The sequence below is a fragment of the Staurois parvus genome, unplaced genomic scaffold, assembly GCF_062004578.1.
Source record: "Staurois parvus isolate SC_StPar_1 unplaced genomic scaffold, SC_StPar_1.0 ptg000885l, whole genome shotgun sequence".
NCBI lineage: Eukaryota > Metazoa > Chordata > Amphibia > Anura > Ranidae > Staurois > Staurois parvus.
In genome coordinates, this window is record NW_028318681.1 from 125,097 (window position 1) to 147,091 (window position 21,995).

The 21,995-nt window shown below is 46.7% G+C and overlaps 1 protein-coding gene across 4 annotated transcripts in view; it reads left to right on the forward strand.

Annotated features, from left to right (window-relative positions):
* The first annotated feature begins 379 nt into the window (after positions 1–379).
* LOC149442469 (unconventional myosin-Va) overlaps positions 380–21,995 on the forward strand; it is a 242,304-nt gene continuing 220,688 nt past the window's right edge. For 3 of the 4 annotated variants that reach the window (XM_089656073.1, XM_089656074.1, XM_089656075.1), the window contains exon 1: positions 380–704. In XM_089656073.1, the coding sequence (XP_089512199.1) occupies positions 678–704 (27 nt within the window). In that variant the 5' untranslated portion in view covers positions 380–677. The remainder of the gene's footprint in view (positions 705–21,995) is intronic. The other variant, XM_089656076.1, reaches the window with a different exon arrangement.

Consider the following 21,995-nt stretch of genomic DNA (forward strand, 5'->3'; position numbering starts at 1 on the left):
AAAAATGCATGTTAGCAGGATGCACAGGTGTGAATGATGCCCAGAGGGTGCTGCCAGCCCATTCCACATGAGAATGCCATTCATGTGATCCCAGCCTGGGTACTGGGGTTGCCACCTCATCCCTTTAAAGCAGAACACATTAATTATACAGGTTCTGAAGCCCATCTAATGCAGAGAAGGCACCAAGTGAGTTGAATGACCACCTAATCAGCCACAGAACCTGTGTCATGAATACGTGTTCGGGTTTAAAGGGATGAGGTGACAACCCTCGTGGGTACATCAGAAGTCATAGGCAGACTGGTGCCAGGGCTGAGTGTGCGGAAGGGGTTAACAGCCCTCCGGCGCCCCCTAGCGGAGCAGAGCCGCATGTCCGCGGAGTGTCCGCGCACGGCGCCGGTTAGGAGGAGATGGTGTAGAGTGGAGTCCGCCGATGGGAGGCAGAGCGAGCCCAGCAATCCTCCGGAGAAGAATCACAGCTTCCCCTCCACACATCTCCTTCCCACAATGCACAGAGACCCGCACCCACACAGACCTCTGCTCAGGTAACATGGCGATCTGACCCCACACTCCGCCCGGACCCGAGAGAGAGCAGGGACACAGTGCCGACACCTGCCGCGGGGCGGGACCACCCGCCACCGGGGAGGAGGGGGAGGGGACGTCTATGTACACGGAGCAGCATGGCAGCATCGGAGCTTTACACAAAGGTAAGGGGGGAGATGGAGGGATGGATGGAGGAAAGGGGCGATGGAGGGGCATCAATATCAATGGGAGATCTCCATTGTGATCTGTGATCAGGACACACCATAGGATGCAAGGATAAGACGTCACTGTGGATGGGAGCCGGGCACTGGCAGGACACAGATCATAGTGCCTGCACCCCATGTGAGCCAGGCTGGGGGAACCCTGTCACTGGGAGCCGTGCATTGTGATCTGGACACACCATAGGATGGATGGATGGGGCATCACTATGGATGGAGGCCAGGCATTGTGATCTGTGATCAGGACACCATAGGATGGAGGGATGGGGCATCACTATGGATGGAGGCCGGGCATTGTGATCTGTGGTCACACACCATAGGATGGATGGATGGGGCATCACTATGGATGGGGGCCTGTCATTGTGATCTGTGATCAGGACACACCATAGGATGGAGGGATGGGGCATCACTATGGATGGGGGCCGGGCATTGTGATCTGTGATCTGGACACACCATAGGATGGATGGATGGGGCATCACTATGGATGGGGGCCTGTCATTGTGATCTGTGATCAGGACACCAAAGGATGGAGGGATGGGGCATCACTATGGATGGGGGCCGAGCATTGTGATCTGGGATCAGGACACACCATAGGATGGAGGGATGGGGCATCACTATGGATGGAGGCCAGGCATTGTGATCTGTGATCAGGACACCAAAGGATGGAGGGATGGGGCATCACTATGGATGGGGGCCGAGCATTGTGATCTGGGATCAGGACACACCATAGGATGGAGGGATGGGGCATCACTATGGATGGAGGCCAGGTATTGTGATCTGTGGTCACACACCATAGGATGGAGGGATGGGGCATCACTATGGATGGAGGGATGGGGCATCACTATGGATGGAGGCCAGGTATTGTGATCTGTGGTCACACACCATAGGATGGAGGGATGGGGCATCACTATGGATGGAGGCCAGGCATTGTGATCTGTGATCAGGACACTATAGGATGGAGGGATGGGGCATCACTATGGATGGAGGCCAGGCATTGTGATCTGTGATCAGGACACCAAAGGATGGAGGGATGGGGCATCACTATGGATGGGGGCCGAGCATTGTGATCTGTGATCAGGACACACCATAGGATGGATGGAGGGATGGGGCATCACTATGGATGGGGGCCGAGCATTGTGATCTGGGATCAGGACACACCATAGGATGGAGGGATGGGGCATCACTATGGATAGAGGCCGGGCATTGTGATCTGTGATCAGGACACCATAGGATGGAGGGATGGGGCATCACTATGGATGGGGGCCGGGCATTGTGATCTGGGATCAGGACACACCATAGGATGGAGGGATGGGGCATCACTATGGATGGGGGCCGGGCATTGTGATCTGTGATCAGGACACACCATAGGATGGAGGGATGGGGCATCACTATGGATGGGGGCCGGGCATTGTGATCTGTGGTCAGGACACGCCATAGGAGGGATGGGGCATCACTATGGATGGGGGCCGGGCATTGTGATCTGTGATCAGGACACGCCATAGGATGGAGGGATGGATGGAGGGATGGGGCATCACTATGGATGGAGGCCTGGCATTGTGATCTGTGGTCAGTACACGCCATAGGATGGAGGGATGGGGCATCACTATGGATGGGGGCCGGCATTGTGATCTGTGGTCAGGATACGCCATAGGATGGATGGAGGGATGGGGCATCACTATGGATGGAGGCCTGGCATTGTGATCTGGGATCCGGACACACCATAGGATGGATGGAGGGATGGGGCATCACTATGGATGGGGGCCGGCATTGTGATCTGTACATACCAAAGGATGGAGGGATGGGGCATCACTATGGATGGAGGCCGGGCATTGTGATCTGTGGTCACACACCATAGGATGGAGGGATGAGGCATCACTATGGATGGGGGCCGGGCATTGTGATCTGTGATCAGGACACACCATAGGATGGATGGAGGGATGGGGCATCACTATGGATGGGGGCCTGTCTTTGTGATCTGTGATCAGGACACACCATAGGATGGAGGGATGGGGCATCACTATGGATGGAGGCCAGGCATTGTGATCTGTGATCAGGACACCATAGGATGGAGGGATGGGGCATCACTATGGATGGGGGCCGGGCATTGTGATCTGTGATCAGGACACACCATAGGATGGAGGGATGGGGCATCACTATGGATGGAGGCCGGGCATTGTGATCTGTGATCAGGACACCATAGGATGGAGGGATGGGACATCACTATGGATGGGGGCCGGGCATTGTGATCTGTGATCAGGACACACCATAGGATGGAGGGATGGGGCATCACTATGGATGGGGGCCGAGCATTGTGATCTGTGGTCAGGACACGCCATAGGAGGGATGGAGGGATGGGGCATCACTATGGATGGGGGCCGGGCATTGTGATCTGTGATCAGGACACGCCATAGGATGGAGGGATGGGGCATCACTATGGATGGAGGCCTGGCATTGTGATCTGTGGTCAGTACACGCCATAGGATGGAGGGATGGGGCATCACTATGGATGGGGCCTGGCATTGTGATCTGTGGTCAGGATACGCCATAGGATGGATGGAGGGATGGGGCATCACTATGGATGGAGGCCTGGCATTGTGATCTGTGGTCAGTACACGCCATAGGATGGAGGGATGGGGCATCACTATGGATGGGGGCCGGCATTGTGATCTGTGGTCAGGATACGCCATAGGATGGATGGAGGGATGGGGCATCACTATGGATGGAGGCCTGGCATTGTGATCTGGGATCCGGACACACCATAGGATGGATGGAGGGATGGGGCATCACTATGGATGGGGGCCGGCATTGTGATCTGTACATACCAAAGGATGGAGGGATGGGGCATCACTATGGATGGAGGCCGGGCATTGTGATCTGTGGTCACACACCTTTGGATGGAGGGATGAGGCATCACTATGGATGGGGGCCGGGCATTGTGATCTGTGATCAGGACACACCATAGGATGGATGGAGGGATGGGGCATCACTATGGATGGGGGCCTGTCTTTGTGATCTGTGATCAGGACACACCATAGGATGGAGGGATGGGGCATCACTATGGATGGAGGCCAGGCATTGTGATCTGTGATCAGGACACCATAGGATGGAGGGATGGGGCATCACTATGGATGGGGGCCGGGCATTGTGATCTGTGATCAGGACACACCATAGGATGGAGGGATGGGGCATCACTATGGATGGAGGCCGGGCATTGTGATCTGTGATCAGGACACCATAGGATGGAGGGATGGGACATCACTATGGATGGGGGCCGGGCATTGTGATCTGTGATCAGGACACACCATAGGATGGAGGGATGGGGCATCACTATGGATGGGGGCCGAGCATTGTGATCTGTGGTCAGGACACGCCATAGGAGGGATGGAGGGATGGGGCATCACTATGGATGGGGGCCGGGCATTGTGATCTGTGATCAGGACACGCCATAGGATGGAGGGATGGGGCATCACTATGGATGGAGGCCTGGCATTGTGATCTGTGGTCAGTACACGCCATAGGATGGAGGGATGGGGCATCACTATGGATGGGGCCTGGCATTGTGATCTGTGGTCAGGATACGCCATAGGATGGATGGAGGGATGGGGCATCACTATGGATGGAGGCCTGGCATTGTGATCTGGGATCCGGACACACCAAAGGATGGAGGGATGGGGCATCACTATGGATGGAGGCCGGGCATTGTGATCTGTGGTCACACACCATAGGATGGAGGGATGAGGCATCACTATGGATGGGGGCCGGGCATTGTGATCTGTGATCAGGACACACCATAGGATGGATGGAGGGATGGGGCATCACTATGGATGGGGGCCGGGCATTGTGATCTGTGATCCGGACATACCAAAGGATGGAGGGATGGGGCATCACTATGGATGGAGGCCGGGCATTGTGATCTGTGGTCACACACCATAGGATGGAGGGATGAGGCATCACTATGGATGGGGGCCGGGCATTGTGATCTGTGATCAGGACACACCATAGGATGGATGGAGGGATGGGGCATCACTATGGATGGGGGCCGGGCATTGTGATCTGTGATCAGGACACACCATAGGATGGATGGAGGGATGGGGCATCACTATGGATGGAGGCCAGGCATTGTGATCTGTGATCAGGACACACCATAGGATGGAGGGATGGGGCATCACTATGGATGGGGGCCTGGAATTGTGATCTGTGCTGTCATCACCCGTCCAGGCCATAGATCAGAGCTGCAGCCAATACAATGCTGGAGCTGGGAGATCCCTATCACTGGGAGATCAGTGCTGCTGTGATCTGGGCCGCCATCCTCTGCTCAGGCCACAGCAAATAGGATGCAAGGACTAAGCCATCACTGTTAGTGGGTACCAGGCATTGCCATTGTGCTGTCATCCCCTGTCCAGGACACAGATCAGAGCTGCACCCCATAGGATGCCAGGATGGGAGTTCTCCATTGATGGAAGCCTGGCATTGTGATTAATGCTGAGGATCCAGGGCTATCACCCTCTGTCCAGGCCGCCAGTAATAGGATGCAAGGACGAGGCCTCACTAAGAATGGCAGCCTGGCACTGACACTGTCCCCTCCGGTCCATAGATCATGTTATCCATATGATTCAAGGATGTGACAACACTGGATGGAAGCCTGGCATTGGTCTTGTGCTGTTTTCTCCTGTCCAGGCCACAGATCATAAGCAGCAGCACCCCATAGGAGGCTGGAGCATGGAGATCACGATGGGTGAATACGTTGCTATTGTGATCTGTGCTGAGTATCCACGGCTGGCATCCTCATTGGGGTCACAGATCATCACTGTGAATGCAAGTCTGGCGTTGCTGTTGTGATCAGTGCTGAGGATCCAGGGCTGTCATCGTCTATCCAGGCCAGAGCAATAGGATGCAAGGACTAAGCCATCACTTTGAATGGGAGCCTGGTTTTGTTATTGTGCCGTCTTCCCCAGTCCAGGCCACAGATGATAGGAGCGGCCTACATGATGCCGGGACAAGGAGATCAGTATCAGTGAAGACCTTCCCATTGTGATCTGTGCTAGTGACCCAGGGCTATTATCCTCTGGTGGGGTCACAGATCATAGTGGCACCCCATATGATGCTAAGATGGGGCATCACTATGAATGCAAGTTTAGCATTGCTGTTGTAGTCCATGCAAAGCCTCCAGGACTGTCATCCTGTGCCCAGGCCACAGCAATAGGGTGCAAGGTCTAAGGCATTACTATGAATATAATCTGGCCATTGCCTCTGTGCTGTTATCTGTGCAGGCCACAGGTCATATCAGCACCCCATATGAGGCAGGGCTGAGATTGCACTATGAATGGAAGCTTGACATTGTGCTGAGGATCTAGGGCTGCCATCTTCTGTCCAGGCCATAGCAATAGGATGCAAGGTCGGGGCATCACTATGAATGCAAGCCTGGCATTGCCATTGTGCTGTGTTCCCCTGTCCAGGCTATAGATCATGGCAGCAGCCTATATAGTGTTTGGGCAGAGAGATCTGTCCATGAAAGCATTGCTGTTGTGACCTGTGCTGATGATCCAGGGTTGTCATCTTCGGTCCAGGCCATAGCAATATGATGCTGGGACATCAGTATCGATGAAAGTCTTGCATTGATATTGTGTGATCCATGGCTGACATCCTCTGTCAAGGACATATAGCTCATTGTAGCCCCCCTTACGATGCAATGCTGGGACATCGCGATCGGTGAAAGCCTTTCTGTTGTGATCTGTGCTGATGATCCAGGGTTGTCATCCTCTCTTGGGGTCACAGATTATAGCAGCGCACTATATGATGTAACATGGGAACACAAATTAATGCAAGCCTGGCATTGTTATGGCGATGTGTGCTGACCATCCAGGGCTGTCATCTCCTGTCCAGATCATAGGTCATAGCAGCACCACATATGATGCTAGGGATGGGACATCACTATTAGTGAAGCCTTGTGGTGAAGTACATCTAGGGCTGCCATTTTCTATCCAGACCACAGCCACATGATGCTAGGGTTTTGACATCACTGTGAATGGAAGCCTTGCATTGCTGTTGTGATATGTGCTGATGATCCACGGTTGTCACCCTCTGTTGGGGCCACAGATCAACGTAGGAGCCCATATGATGCTAAGGCTAGGGTATCATGTTCAGTGAAGGCCTTGCTATTGTAATCTGTGCTGAAGATTCAGGGCTCTCATCCTCTGTCCAGGTCATAGATCATTGTAGGAGCCCATATGATGATATGCATGGGATATCTTTATCAATGAAAGCTTTGTATTGCTGTAGTGCTGTCATCCTCTGTCCATAGCTCAGACACACCACGCTGGGGCATCAATATGGAGGAAGCCTTGCACTCCTGTTATGATTTGTGCTCAGCATCAAGGGCTGTCATCCTCCATCCAGGCCACATTGATATGATAGGCTATGAAGCCTTCCAATTGTGATGTGTGGTGATGATCCAGGGCTGTCATCCACTAATCAGGACACAGATCATTGTAGCAGCCCATATGATGCTAAGGATGGGACATTGCTATAATGGAAGGCTAGCCTTCTCATTGTGATATGTGCTGTCATCCCCTGTCTATGCCATATACGTACATCATTGCAGCACCCTATGTGATGCTAAGAATGGGACACCGCTATCAATGAAAGCCTTGTATTGCTATTGTAATGTGTGCTGATCATCCACATACCGGACTGTCATCCCCTGTGTAGGCCACAGATTGTTATAGCCCCCCATATGATGTCAGCACTTGGATATGACTATGGCTAAAGCCTTTTGTTTGTTGTGTCCGGTGCTGATCATTCCGGGCTGTCATCCTCTGTCCAGGCCCCCAATATGATGCCAGCTCTGGAATATGGCTATGGATGAAGCCTTGTGTAATATTCTGTGCTGATCATGCAGGGTTTTCTATCTCCGTATAGGCCATATAACTCATTGTAGGCCCCCATATGATGCCAGGACTGGGTTATGACTAGGGATGAAGCCTTGTGTAATGTCCTGTGCTGATCATGCAGGGTTTTCTATCTCCGTATAGGCCATATAACTCATTGTAGGCCCCCATATGATGCCAGGACTGGGTTATGGCTAGGGATGAGGCCTTGTGTAATGTCCTGTGCTGATCATGCAGGGTTTTCTATCTCCGTATAGGCCATATAACTCATTGTAGGCCCCCATATGATGCCAGGACTGGGTTATGACTAGGGATGAAGCCTTGTGTAATGTCCTGTGCTGATCATGCAGGGTTTTCTATCTCCGTATAGGCCATATAACTCATTGTAGGCCCCCATATGATGCCAGGACTGGGTTATGGCTAGGGATGAGGCCTTGTGTAATCTTCTGTGCTGATCATGCAGGGTTTTCTATCTCCGTATAGGCCATATAACTCATTGTAGGCCCCCATATGATGCCAGGACTGGGTTATGGCTAGGGAAGAGGCCTTGTGTAATCTTCTGTGCTGATCATGCAGGGTTTTCTATCTCCGTATAGGCCATATAACTCATTGTAGGCCCCCATATGATGCCAGGACTGGGTTACGGCTAGGGATGAAACCTTGTGTAATGGCCTGTGCTGATCGTGTAGGATTGTCTTCTTCTGTCCAGGCCATAGATCGTTATAGCCCTCATATGATGGCAGGACTTGGATATGACTGTGGATGAAGCCTTGTGTTTGGTCCTTTCATCCACAGCTGCCATCCTCTGTATAGGCCACACTGCATCCAGCTCTGTCTTTCCTCTCTCCGGATTTAGCTGCTAAACATCTGCCGTTCTCCTCGGCTTGCCTTAGTGCTTTGTTCTTATGGTTCAGGTCACTATTATGCCCACCATTAAGGATCGGATGGGTTATTATGAACTCTTGTTAGAACTCCCCCTCCCCGGGGGAAAAGCTCTTTTTGTGCTAGTTAATGTGACATTGGATAGCCGGTTTTCCTATTTTGTCCTTGACATGTGCTTACGTTCAGCAAATCCTTTCCTTTGCCCTTTTGATGGGACGAGGATGCGGGTAGAGGCGCGCTCTGCAATTATCCGGATGGGAATAGCGGATTATATTTGTCTTATATAGGACTAAGATGAAGAATTATTTCTTGTAGACAGATTGTAAAAGCCGGATGTGTTATCCGAGGCGGAAAATGTGTTTTCTATGGCAAAGTGGCCTGATGAAATTTAATTATGTGAGTGGAGGGAGTTCAGATGTGACTGCACACTCCTTATTAGCTGACAGCGATGGCAAATGGAGTAACATAAAGGAAAAATTGGTTCAGATATATGAATGGGACATATAGTATTTGACATAGTTGCCTAAATACAGATGGGGAAGCCATTTTGTACACAGGCCTAAAGCTGGCCATACACTATACAATCTGATTGTACAATCTTTTAGGTTTATGATCTTATTACACAGTTTTGGTTAAATCCAAACAATCCATTCCATTTTGTATCAAATCAAGCAGACTCATGCACTACACAATTGACAGTAGATCTGCATGAGATTGTATGGCCACCTTAAAATTTAATAATAACCCAGAAGCCGTACCAGAAATTAATGATGGAGCCTATACAGTGCCCACCTCAGGTTTGTCCAGCCCGCTGCCGATGGGTCACATGTGGTCAAGACAGCTATGAATGTGGCCCAACACAAAATTGTAAACTTCCGTAAAAACGTAATATTTATTTATTTTTTTGTAAAAATGTGTTTACAGTGAACACATGCGGTCAAAGAAAAATTTGACAGTATCTCTACTGGACTTTTAGAAGTTTTATCTTCCCAAAGAAAAATCTCCCACTCTTCGGCAGCACCTATAATTGTGAGAAACTGTTTTCAAGGATGAAGCACACGGACGGCAAAATTAGAACCAAAATATCTGATCAGCACCTTGAGAAATCATTGAGAATCGCTACTCCATCCATCCAACCAGACGAGCAGGGCCCTCTGTTTCCTCTTGTACCAAATTGTATTGTAACTGTACTGTCTACCTTCATTCTGTAAAGCGCTGCGCAAACTGTTGGCGATATATAAATCCTGTATAATAATAATGATGCCCTCTTTTCTTTTATAATAGTAAAAAAACAAACCAAATAAATGAAGTTTTATTACCCAGATAGGTAAATTATCTACATCACTGATCGTTACCTTGTGATCTGCGTGACGTTTTCTGCTAATCAGCTATTTTTATTGTTCGTATATTTTATGTGTGGCCCAAGGCAATTCCTCTTCTTCCAATGTGGCCCAAGAAAGTCAAAAGTTTGGACACCCCTGGTCTACCTCATTAGGGATAACCCTTCTTCCTAGTGGCTCAAAACGCTCCATTGTTAAGCTGGCCATACATTATTCAATTTCCTTTAGATTTATCTTCAGCTATATAGTGCAAGGGCCTGCCTGATTGCATACAAATTGAAAGTGTTTTAGGTGTGACCTTATATTGTATTACTAAGGAGCCGGTTGTATTGAACTGTATTGTTGCTGTATTGTCTCCCGTTATATTGTAAAGCAATGAGCAAATTGTTGCCGTTATATAAATCCTGTATAATAATAATAAATCTAAAGGGAAATTGTACAAGAACATTGTATAATGTATGGCCAGCCTTAGGAATTGGGGTCCATTTCAGTTGCAGTTAACAGGTACACATTAAAACTAGAAAAGCTACAATTTCTGGGGAAATTGTGTGAAGTGTTCTTGCCTCTATCAGTAGTCTACAACTGGAGTGGGCGGAGTAGCTTTTGTCACTGCTGCCTGCTCACACACCTGGGTTTCTATGGCAACTCACTCTATAGCAAGGGCGGAGAAGAGCGGTTAAAAACAAACTGCTCCAACTTGCTCACTTCACTGGCAGTTGCCATCTTCAAACGGTTGTAGTTTTAAAATTATAAATCTTACACCGAAGAGCTTTATATTGTGAGAATCACAAGACCCAGACCTACATTTTGATGCATAGTATGTCTGAAATATTAAAAATGAAGGCACAGTCGCAGTTTAGATATTGCCCTTCAAATTTCAGGTGGCTAGAATGGAGTTTCAATGAATGTCAATGGGCGGCGTGAGTTGCAAACAAATGGTCATATTGTGAAAACTATCAGGACTATGGCTTAGCCGTGGACATTTTTAGTGGCAGCAGGGATAGCTGAACGTTTTGATATAGGATTTGTGTAGGTGGGCTTGAAAATGACAGAGTGATGGCAGTTTAGAAATCATGTCCTGATTTTTCAGCTCACACTCTAGCTTTTGTCAGCTCCCACTCTAGTTTTGAACATTCTGCCATTCATTCCTATGGGACCAATTTCACCACAAAAATGGCGATATTTCGTGAACCATTCGGCGAAACCTTCCACAAAGTCATAGCACACCAATCGGGAACAATCCGCACGTTTCGGTATATTACTGTCTATGTAGTGTAAAAACTGGGAGGAGTTAGGGTGGTACATTTAGCTATAATAAGAATATATATGTGAGATAACAGTGAAAACGGACAAAATACGAGCGCTGGATAGGAATCAAAGAGCGACTAGCATGAAAAAGCGAACCTCAGAAGCCTCCATAGTGGATATATAAGTAAACATGCAGCGCTAGTACAAATCTAAAATTGAAGCATGCGAACTTGAAATGCGATAATCAAAAAACGACGAAGCAATCACTACTTAATAACATACATAAAGGGGATTGTCAGATAAAATAGGCATCCAGAGATGTGATCAATGGTGATGAATATATGCGTCCAAAGTTGGTATAAAGTGCACAGTGAAAACTTTCAAGGCAAAATAGTGAAAAAATTGGTGACTTCTGTGACCATATTCCTTATTGGGAGATGAGTGTAGATTGCACTAACCGGAAAGCATGATTTAATGTGCGTTTGAGTGATTAATAACCAACTCCTGGTCATCCATATATGGAAACTGGATCTCAGCGGGGATCGTCTGGCCTGCGTCAGCTAGGTAAGTATCGCACCCTGAGGGTCTCCAGGTACCAGGGAAAGACAATCTTCTCTCCAGCAGGGGGAGCTTGTCTCACCATTAATGCAATAGCCACCAGGTCATCATGTTATGCCTTGAAAGGGGGGGGGGCTCGGGAGTAACGAGCCAGAACACAGAAAATCCTCATAGTGTAGTACTTTATTAGAAACAACGAGGGTATATAGCAAGAGTATGAACTCACATGTTGCAGTTGAGAGCTAGCAGGGAGAAATCCAAAATGGCTGCCGGCCGTCCACGAAGGCCGTCCGGTGTGAAGTCACAGGGTATAGGGCATATGTGAGATAACAGTAAGTGGTCTTACTTCATGAATGTACTGTTCCAGTGCCACAAAAAAAAATCTGAAACTCTCTGATATCCTTTCTGTCATAGTATACAAACAAAACGTAGGCGTGGTAAAGGACATGGAGGCAGAAGCTTCATGTCTGTGTTTTGTTATGACATTACAGTATATTTTTATATATTGTATATTCACAAGCAGAGAATGTGTATGCTGGTATGTAGTCTATGACCGCATTTCTTAAAGGGTTACCGAAAAACTGCTTATGCAGGTAAGGGGCGTCTGCAGATAAAAAAACAAACTGGTACACTAGGAGTAGGCCATATACAGTCCTCCTGAAGCCTGACTAGAAAACCTCTAAGGTGTTGCTAAGTGAGGCCCAGCTATCACTGTTCACTATCACAGGAGTGAGCTCCCTGGAGCTGCTGTATCAAGGGAGAGAGAGAGCATGTGAGGGGTCTGAGTCAGAGCTCACTCCTGTGATGGTGGAGGTGAGCAGTAATAGCTGGGCCTCACTTAGCAACATCCTAGAAGTTTTCCAGTCAGGCTTCATGAGTTACATAAATGGCCTACACCTATTGCAAGAGGATATTCCACTTTGGTCAAAGCTGCAGAGCTTGTTTTTATTTACAGACATCCCTTATTTCCTTTTGGTAAAGGTGAACTAACCCATTAAATTGGAACTATACTCACATTGGCTCCAGCAAAGTGGCGTCCTGCAGCTCTCCACCCAGTCGCTGACATCTTCGGGATGGCCGCCTTCCAGGTCTCGATCGCTGGTTGCTTTCAGGCGGGAATGATTTCACTCCTGTGCACTCAGGAGTTCAGTCAGGTTCGGCATTGCCGAGTTGGTACAGCGACTTGTGTGCATGCCGCTCACTGTACAGGAGTGGACAGGCAGGTAAGTAAATGTCTGTACTGCAACAAGAACCCTGCCTGTCCCTCTTTCATTTTTGGCATAAAGTTCCAGTTTAACCACTTCAAGTCCGGACACTTTTACCTCCTTCCTGTCCAGACCAATTTTCAGCTTTCAGTGCTATTACACTTTGACAATTGCGCGGTCATGCAACACTGTACCCATATGAATTTGTTAGCATTTTTTTGAGACCGATAAAACTTTATTTTGGTGATATTTATTGACCACTGGGATTTTTATTTTTTTGCTGTATAAATGAAAAATCCAAACATTTTGAAAAAAAGTTTTTCTTATAAAATTTAGCAAATCTTTCTTCATAAATCTTGGCCAAAATGTATTATTTATTAGTAAATAAAAAAGAACCCAAATTAGTTTATAACCAAAAATTATAATTTTTCAAAAGTTTTTTTTTTTTTACATTTTTTATTTTGTTTTTATATTTTTTTTTATATTTTTTTTAACATTCTGTCACCCTAGCAGTACAGTGTCACCATTCTGACACTACTACTTGTGGGGGGTGATGAAGATTTTTTTTTTTACACCCATAAAGGCTGTAAGAGCAATCATTTCTCCTCTCTGGCTGCATTCTTGTAGCCATTGAGAAATACTGTGAGAGCTGTGATTGGTCACAGCTTGTCACATGGTACAAGGCTGTTGTGAATAGCCTTGTACCATGTGACCTCTGTGATCATTCAAAGATTTCACAAGTAGTAAGCAATTATGTCAGCAAGTGAAATCTTGCTTACTACTATTCATGTGATCACTGATTGGCCAATCAGTGGTCACATTATCGGGACCTCACACAGAGGTCCCGTACAGCTATCGGTGTTCCATGGTGCCATGCGCTGCCAGGGAGCACGCACAGGCAGGGAATGCGGGAGGACGTTTATAAACGGCCACCCACTCCTGCACTGCTCCTGTCCGGACGTTTATGTACATGGGCCAGACAGGAAGTGGTTAAGGAATGGGTTTCAGGAAGGGGGGAGCAGTGCGGCTCAACTGTCTATTTTTGCTGAGCACAGACTCTTCCCCCCCCCCCCCTCCCAACCACAAGTGTATGCTGGCCCCACGCATGGCTAATTTTATTTCATTCAGTCAGATTCCTCCATCCACACAAATGAGGTAGATGAGGAAACCCCATGCTGGCCATTGTATTCTCACAGCGGCACCCTCTACTGTCATAATACTCTGATCAGCGGTTCGTGAAAACTTTCCAGCGTGCCCCTTTGACAGGTGTTGACTTTTGTTGGGCGGAACTACCATACACTGGTCCCTGCTGAACCAGCCACATTTCAGGCCGTGTATGGCCAGCCTAAGCCGTACTTGAGCGGATGTGGTGTTGTTTTTTTTATTTTTTTCACTTCTATGCTGTTTCTTAGTGGTAAATATAGTTGCTGCATTCTTGACGTAATATGACATTTATAATTCATTGGTGTTAGTACAGCCGGTTGACATTGTTAATGATTCAAGCAGAGAGTTATGCGGGTGCCGGCTCTAATCTCCCATCGTATTTACATATCTTTCACCTGAATCCATCAGGTCAGCGAGGCTTTTCCGGTTTTTGTTTGCTGTATGCAGTGTAATGGCCAATGCTTTGTTTTCTCCGGCTTCTGTCTTCATGCATGAGCTCCAATCGCTGTTGTTGTTCCAATGTAAACAAAACATAGCAACCAATCAAATACTTGTTTTCACTTTCTGGCCTACATGAGAGGTATGACTGCTAGACTGGTTGCTGTGGGTCAATGGAGAGAAATGTTACCAGCACACCAAGGATCTCCAATGTGGGTCCAAAAGGCTTTAATGAAGGTTTACATAGTTACAGCAAGGCAACGTTTCAGAGTCTTTCAGGACTCCTTCATCAGGCATGTGACTATTTTGTTAATAGTACTTGGGATAACATTGCCTATTAGGTTAGAACATGACAATCAATAGGGAGGACCTTTTTCTTTACACCTTGGGGCTTTTGCTCTGGGATGTGGTAGATCCAGAGGACAGTGATTGCTTTAAATCCGCTGGCGTGATTGGGGATCACTTTTCTTTTATTTAACCCGCATAGTGAGTGAGAGAAACTGCAATGTGTATACGGTAGGCGGCTTAAAGCTGTAAATTAGGGATTTTTCTTTTAAAGTTGTTTAAAGGCACAAGGATGCACAGCTGTTCCATGTATATCTGTGCAGTTAGTCCCATTGAGGTCTGTTGGGGCGAAGTGGCTTCGCAGACACAGCCGATGGTCCCAATTTGACATCTGTGTGGGTGCACAGTCTTGGACACATTTGGGGCCGTGCCCTCACTCCCACATGGATGTCAAATTGGGAGCAGCCTGTGTCCGTGCAGACCCTTCGCTCCCAATAGAACTCAATGGGACTGCCTGTATAGGTATGCATTCCTGTGCGGGTAAACGTGGCCCACGCAGACGGTTCACTGAATAAGGCCTAATACCACAGGTGTCAAACTGCGACCTTCCAGCTGTTGAGAAACTACAAGTCCCATCATGCCTCTGCCTTTGGGAGTCATGTTTTCCACTGTCAACACTGCAATGCCTCGTGGGATTTGTAGTTCTGCAACAGCTTGAGGGCTGCAGTTTGACACCACTGCCTAATACAGCGTTGAGTGCAGAACCACAAGATAAGTTAAAAATCTTACGTTCGAGTGCAGTACTTTACACATACAAATTCATAGCCGCGAATGTTGCAACATTGCCAACTAGAAGATGAATTTTACACGTATACAAATGCACACATTTGTGCATCTATAGGTAAGGTCTGCATGGAACATTTTACTTGGGATTTTGCTGTCAACAAGATCCCAAGTATAAATTTCAGTAAATTATGTTCGTGTGCAAGAGGCCAAATGGTGTGCAGGTGGATGCTGTGTTCAGTTGAAATCCAAAGTCTTCTGACCTGGATACCCTTCCAGCACTGGAAGATTACCTCTTGGTTGAGCGGCTGCACCTGTGACAGGCATTCATCAAGTGCTGGCTATGCTCACCCTTTCCCACCCCCTTCTCCATTCATAGAAGCCTTACTCTTGAAAAAAAGCACTCTATGAATAGAGAAGGTAGTCCTTTCATTCAGACACCTGTCCTTCATTCACAGAGTTGCTTTCATTGTGGGAACCGATAGTACGGCTTTCTATGAATGCAGGAGGGGACAGAAAAGGTGAGTATAGTATGCACAAGTGCTCTTATTAATCCTTGCAGAACCGAAAGATCACACTGCGAGTGTAGCTGGGATCAGAGGACTTTGAATTTAAGCCGAACACCAATGTTACCAGCCCACCATTCATGGCAAGGACCGTTTCTGCTGCTGCTTTTTAAAATACATCCCTACATTTCTTCAACTACAGTCTTTTCTCTAAAGCTTGAAAGACGCATAGAAAAGAAAAGACCTAAAATTGCCTACGCAGATAAAGGGCATCTCTGAGTAAAGGCAAATTGTGCAACTTTGACCAAAGTTTAATAATGCTCTTGCTATAGGTATAGGCCATTTATGTACCCTTTGAAATCTGAGACTGCATTGCCTGTCCTGCCTTGTTGCTAGGACATTGCTAAGGGTTAGGACCATTCACCTCCACCATCACAAGAGTGAGCTTTCATACCCTAAGCTCAGAGCTACCACATCGGGGCGAAAGCGCGCATGTGAGGAGTTTGAATCAGAGAGCTTCTGGCCCCACCACCTCAAGACCCAGTTATAAAAGCCCACGGGTGGGCAGGATGCAGGTTAATCACCCATCTAGTTTAGCTCCTAGCTCTGAGTCTCTATATCAGGGGTTTCCAAACTTTTTAAACAAAGGGCCAGTCTACTGTCCTTCAGAACTTCGGGGGCTTGGATTGTGGCCAGTGGGGTGGAAAATATCCCAGGCCCGGCATCAGCGAGAGTAAACAATTCCTCCGTTTTAGTGTTCAGTTGCAAAGTGCCTGTGATCAGTAGGAGAAGGAATAGTGCCCTGTCACTGGTACTACTGGGAGGAATAGTGCTCCATCATTGGTGTTGGTTGGAGGAATTATGCCCAACTGTTGGTATCAGTGGGTGAAATAGTGCCCCAAGGGCTGGATAAAGGCTAGCAAAGGGCCTCTGTTTGGAGACCACTGATCTAGAGCACCCAGATATGTTTGCAGTATGTGCTACTTCATATTTGTATCTCAGTGTGGATCATTTTTAAATGTTCATTGAATATATGGGGGGTTCATCTCATTTGTGCTCCAAACTAAACTAAAGTATGCAATCACTTGCCTTCACTACAGCGATGCACATCCAAAAACTCCCTTGCTAGTGTGTCTTCGGCCTTTGATTGGCCATTGTAGAGTGTTAGGCCTCCAGGTTGCGTTCTGTGCCCATGCAGTTGCATTCCAATGGGACTGAATTTTCGGGGATCCATGGAACATCTGTATATCCCTGTACAGGTAAACACAGCCCCCCATGGGCATACGGGTATATTGGCCTTGTATGAACAAAGCCTTAGAATTTGTAAGTGGGAAAGAAGCCTTTAGTGCAGAAGAGCCCCATTATGTCTCCTCCTGTAATAAAATATGAACCTTCCTGATCACATTTTTTTTGTGTTACAGCATTTTTCTTTCAGTTAGTGAAGTTAGTTTACCGGAATGTGGACTCTCTCCTCTGTAAATTTTTAGACACATACCTCAGAACGCCTAGGAGATCTTTGAACATTGTACAGTGTAAAGGAGTGAATAAAGCGGTTTTACCAGTTTGCATAAAAATAGTTTCTGGCTCTTCATTAAACTTCATTTCCTTGGGCGTTATATAAATGTCCCTCGTAATTGTGTTTACATTGACAGTGCTTACTATAAATGTGGGCTTGAATGGCATGTATGTGTCAGCTGACAACCCATGATTTGTGTAAGAAATAATATAAGGTGCCCAATAAAGCCATTTGAGGTCTGAAAAGAGGGCAAAAATTACATTATTAGCCCATAGCAACTAATCATGGGTTTTCTACAAAGATGGACTAAAATTGTTGCTAAGGGCAGCATCACAAATTTAACAACTGTTTGTTCATAAGCCAGCCATAGATCATTTGAATTTCGTCCGGTTCAGCAGGGACCGGCCAAGATTTGATCCATCAAAGAGCAGGCTGATTGTAGCCAAGATGATCGATCGATCTGGATTTGTAGGATGCGATTATTGCCAACAGCTATAGCCACTGGCAGTAATCATTGTGTTCTCCCAGGCAGGGATGGCTCCCCACGTCCCACTGCCGAGTGAACACAATAGCTCTGCAGGAGGGATTCCCCCATCAACCTGTGGTTGCAGGAAAGAAAATCACATCATCTATGGCCTGCCCTACTGTACATCTAGTGACTGTTGTCAAAATAACTTAAAAAGTTGCATACAGTGAAAATATGTGGTCAGCATATGTTCTAGTGGTAAGCCATCAGTTCGAATCCCAATCATGACACTACCTGCATGGAGTTTGCATGTTTTCCTTGCGTTTATGTTGGATTTCTCTGGGTATTCCAGTTTCCTCCCATAATCCAAAGACCCAAATACATGCTGGTAGGTTAATTGGCTCCTGTCTAAGGTAGGCATTAGATGATGCATTTTTTTGTGTTGCTGGCGCCACTGATTAAAAAAAAAAACAACAAAAAAAGACAGGCTAGTTGTACAGAAGTGGATTGAGAGACTGACTTTTGTACAGCTTGCCTGGCCATGGGTGGATCGACCTTCAGCCGGTTACTGCTGATCTAGATGAATTTTGATCAGTCTATGGCTGGCTTAAATTGACCCTAGTATATGTGAGATATGGACCTTGGATTGTAAGCTCCTTTAGGGCAGGGACTAACATGAATGCACAGCATATGTAAAGCTCTTCATAAAACTGGCAGTGCAGTATAAATATCTCTGTAAAAAATAAAGAAATAAATGAATATATATGATATATTTGGTTATGGTATAGGTCTTTTCAGGCATGGATTTCCCCATTACCTTTTGCTTTTATTGCTTAAAGTGTTAGTTCATCTTTTCATAAATGATGAGAAAGTGGACTAACACTGTTTAAAGTCAACCCTTATGATCCCTGCTGCACTTACCTCTGTGGGTGATGAGATGTCAGTGTCCACACAGCCCATGTAGCGGTCGGTGGCTTGAAATCCCTGCTCATCTCCCTCTACTCTCTGCAGCACTTTTGGAACAGATCAGAGCGGTTCTGATTGGTCAGTGCCAGCAGAGAGCATCACTGTGATCAATCTTCGATGTCCTGCACAGTGAAGAGGGAGAAGAGCGGGATTTCAAATCCGTGGACTTTTACAGCGGCTGTTACATAGCCTGGCTGAAAAAAGACAAACGTCCATCCAGTTCAACCAAAAAAAAAAAGTTATAATCCTATACCCACCATTGATCCAAAGAAAGGCAAAAAAACCCAGCAAAGTATGAACCAATTTGCTACTGCAGGGGAAAAAAATTCCTTCCTGATCCCTCGAGAGGCAATCAGATATTCCCTTTATCAACTTTACAAATGTTGAGGCTCTGTGGGCACCAAAGCTCATCACCCACCAAGGTAGGTACAGCAGGGACCAGGACCTGGGGAGGGTGTATGGTGTTCTTCTTTTCATTTTGCTGAAAACATGAAGCAACCTTTTCAAAGAAGAACTCCAGATTCAGCAAAAAATCCATTAAACATTTTTTATGACAGTTTTTTTAGTACTCACAATTCTAGTAAAACACTTTTTTAGCTGCTGAGATCTGCCCAAGACATCACTATACAATCAGGTCTGCCAGGTAAGCAGAATAATTGTTTGTAGGTATAGAAATCATAACTGCTTTTTGGGAAGATGGAGGAAGGATGTTTCATCAGCCCCAGCATTTCTAGTCTATGGGTTTCTGGTGCTGTAGATCACATGCTTGCTGTCTGGACAGCACCATCTATTGGTTGAAAGGGAGATTCAGTTCTGTAGTGAGTTAAGGGTCCCCATACACGTTACAGTCTGACTACAATTGTTGCACAATCAACTTTCAATTTACCAATTACTATGTAATATAAGGACCTACTTAAACCATCCAAACAATTTGTGTCCAATTTGAGGTTGCAAGTTTTTTTTGTTGTTGTTGATTTGACTCAGAACTTACATTAAAGGATAAGTTCACCTTTTATAAGAAAAAATAATAAATGCGTATCTTTTGCAGGTAAAAAAGTATGCAATTATTATTTTTTTACTGTGAGCCATTGCAGCCACGGTCAACAGATTACGGTTGCAGTCCCAGGATCCTTCAAACTCTCAGTACAGCTGTTCGCCTGCACCTCATATGGGCTGAAAGTTACTGAATTATAGGAAGAATCAATGAACTACATGAGCGCTCACCAGCACCCTTTCAGTTCCTTGAGAACTACAGACTGTTGGCTGCCGCGTAGTTGTAGTTTATTCATTCACAGAACTTTGTGAGTGAATGATGCAGTTGTGTGGGCGGAGTGTTAACATACAATGATTGTTAACATACATGTTCCATAGATGAACTTATCCTTTAACTGCATCTCAGTGACTGTTAGAAGCATGTACTGTGTACGCTCACATAGAGGCCTGTATTGATTCTATAATATTGTACTGGAAGCTGGTTTGGATATAAATTGCTCTTTCGGGAGTTCTTGTCAGCACTTTGCAGGGGGAGAGATTTGGGAACTTGACACAGCAACGAAGAACCAAGTTTGTGTTTGCAGTCTGTTTTAACCACTTCAAGTCCGGACACTTTCACTTCCTTCCAGCCCAAGCTAATTTTCAGCTTTCAGCGCTGTCACACTTTGAGTGACAATTACTCTATCATGCAACACTGTACTCATATGAAATTTTTATATTTTTTTGAGACAGAGCTTTCTTTTTGGTGGTATTTAATCAGCAATGTTTTGTTTTTATTTTTTGCTATATAACTGATAAATACAGAAATTTAAAAAAAACATTTTTTTGCTTAGTTTTTGTTGTAAAATTTTGAAAATAAATAATTTTTCTTCATAAATTTAGGCCAAAATGCATTCTGCTACATTTTTGGGGTAAAATAACCAAAAACAGTGTATATTTAGTCTGTGTGAAAGTTAGTCTACAAACTATGGGATGCATATTTTAAAATTGATCAGTCAGGACTCTAAAATTCTGGGCACTGGTATGAGGTATGGCAGTGATCAGGACACTGATATGACGTATGGCAGTGATCAGGACACTGATATGACGTATGGCAGTGATCAGGACACTGATATGACGTATGGCAGTGATCAGGACACTGATATGACGTATGGCAGTGATCAGGACACTGGTATGACGTATGGCAGTGATCAGGACGCTGGTATGGCAGTGATCAGGACGCTGGTATGACGTATGGAAGTGATCAGGACGCTGGTATGACGTATGGCAGTGATCAGGACGCTGGTATGACGTATGGCAGTGAGCAGGACGCTGGTATGATGTATGGCAGTGAGCAGGACGCTGGTATGACGTATGGCAGTGAGCAGGACGCTGGTATGACGTATGGCAGTGAGCAGGACGCTGGTATGATGTATGGCAGTGAGCAGGACGCTGGTATGACATATGGCAGTGAGCAGGACATTGGTATGACGTATGGCAGGGAGCAGGATGCTGGTATGGGGTATGGCGGTGATCAAGAGGTTGGTATGGTGTATGGCGGTGATCAAGAGGCTGGTATGGGGTATGGCGGTGATCAAGAGGCTGGTATGGAGTATGGCAATGATCAGGGCGCTGGTGTGGGGTAGGGCGGGGATCAAGACGCTGGTGTGGGGTACGGCGAGTTTCAGGACGTTGGTATTGCGGGGATCAGGATGCTGGTATGGAGTATGGCAATGATCAGGGCGCTGGTGTGGGGTAGGGCGGGGATCAAGACGCTGGTGTGGGGTACGGCGAGTTTCAGGACGTTGGCATAGCGGGGATCAGGACGCTGGTATGGAGTATGGCAATGATCAGGACGCTGGTATGGCGTATGGCAATGATCAGGACGCTGGTGTGGGGTAGGACGGTGATCAGGACGCTGGTGTGGGGTACAGCAAGTTTCAGGACGCTGGTATAGCGGGGATCAGGACGCTGGTATGGAGTATGGCAATGATCAGGACGCTGATATGGGGTATAGCGGT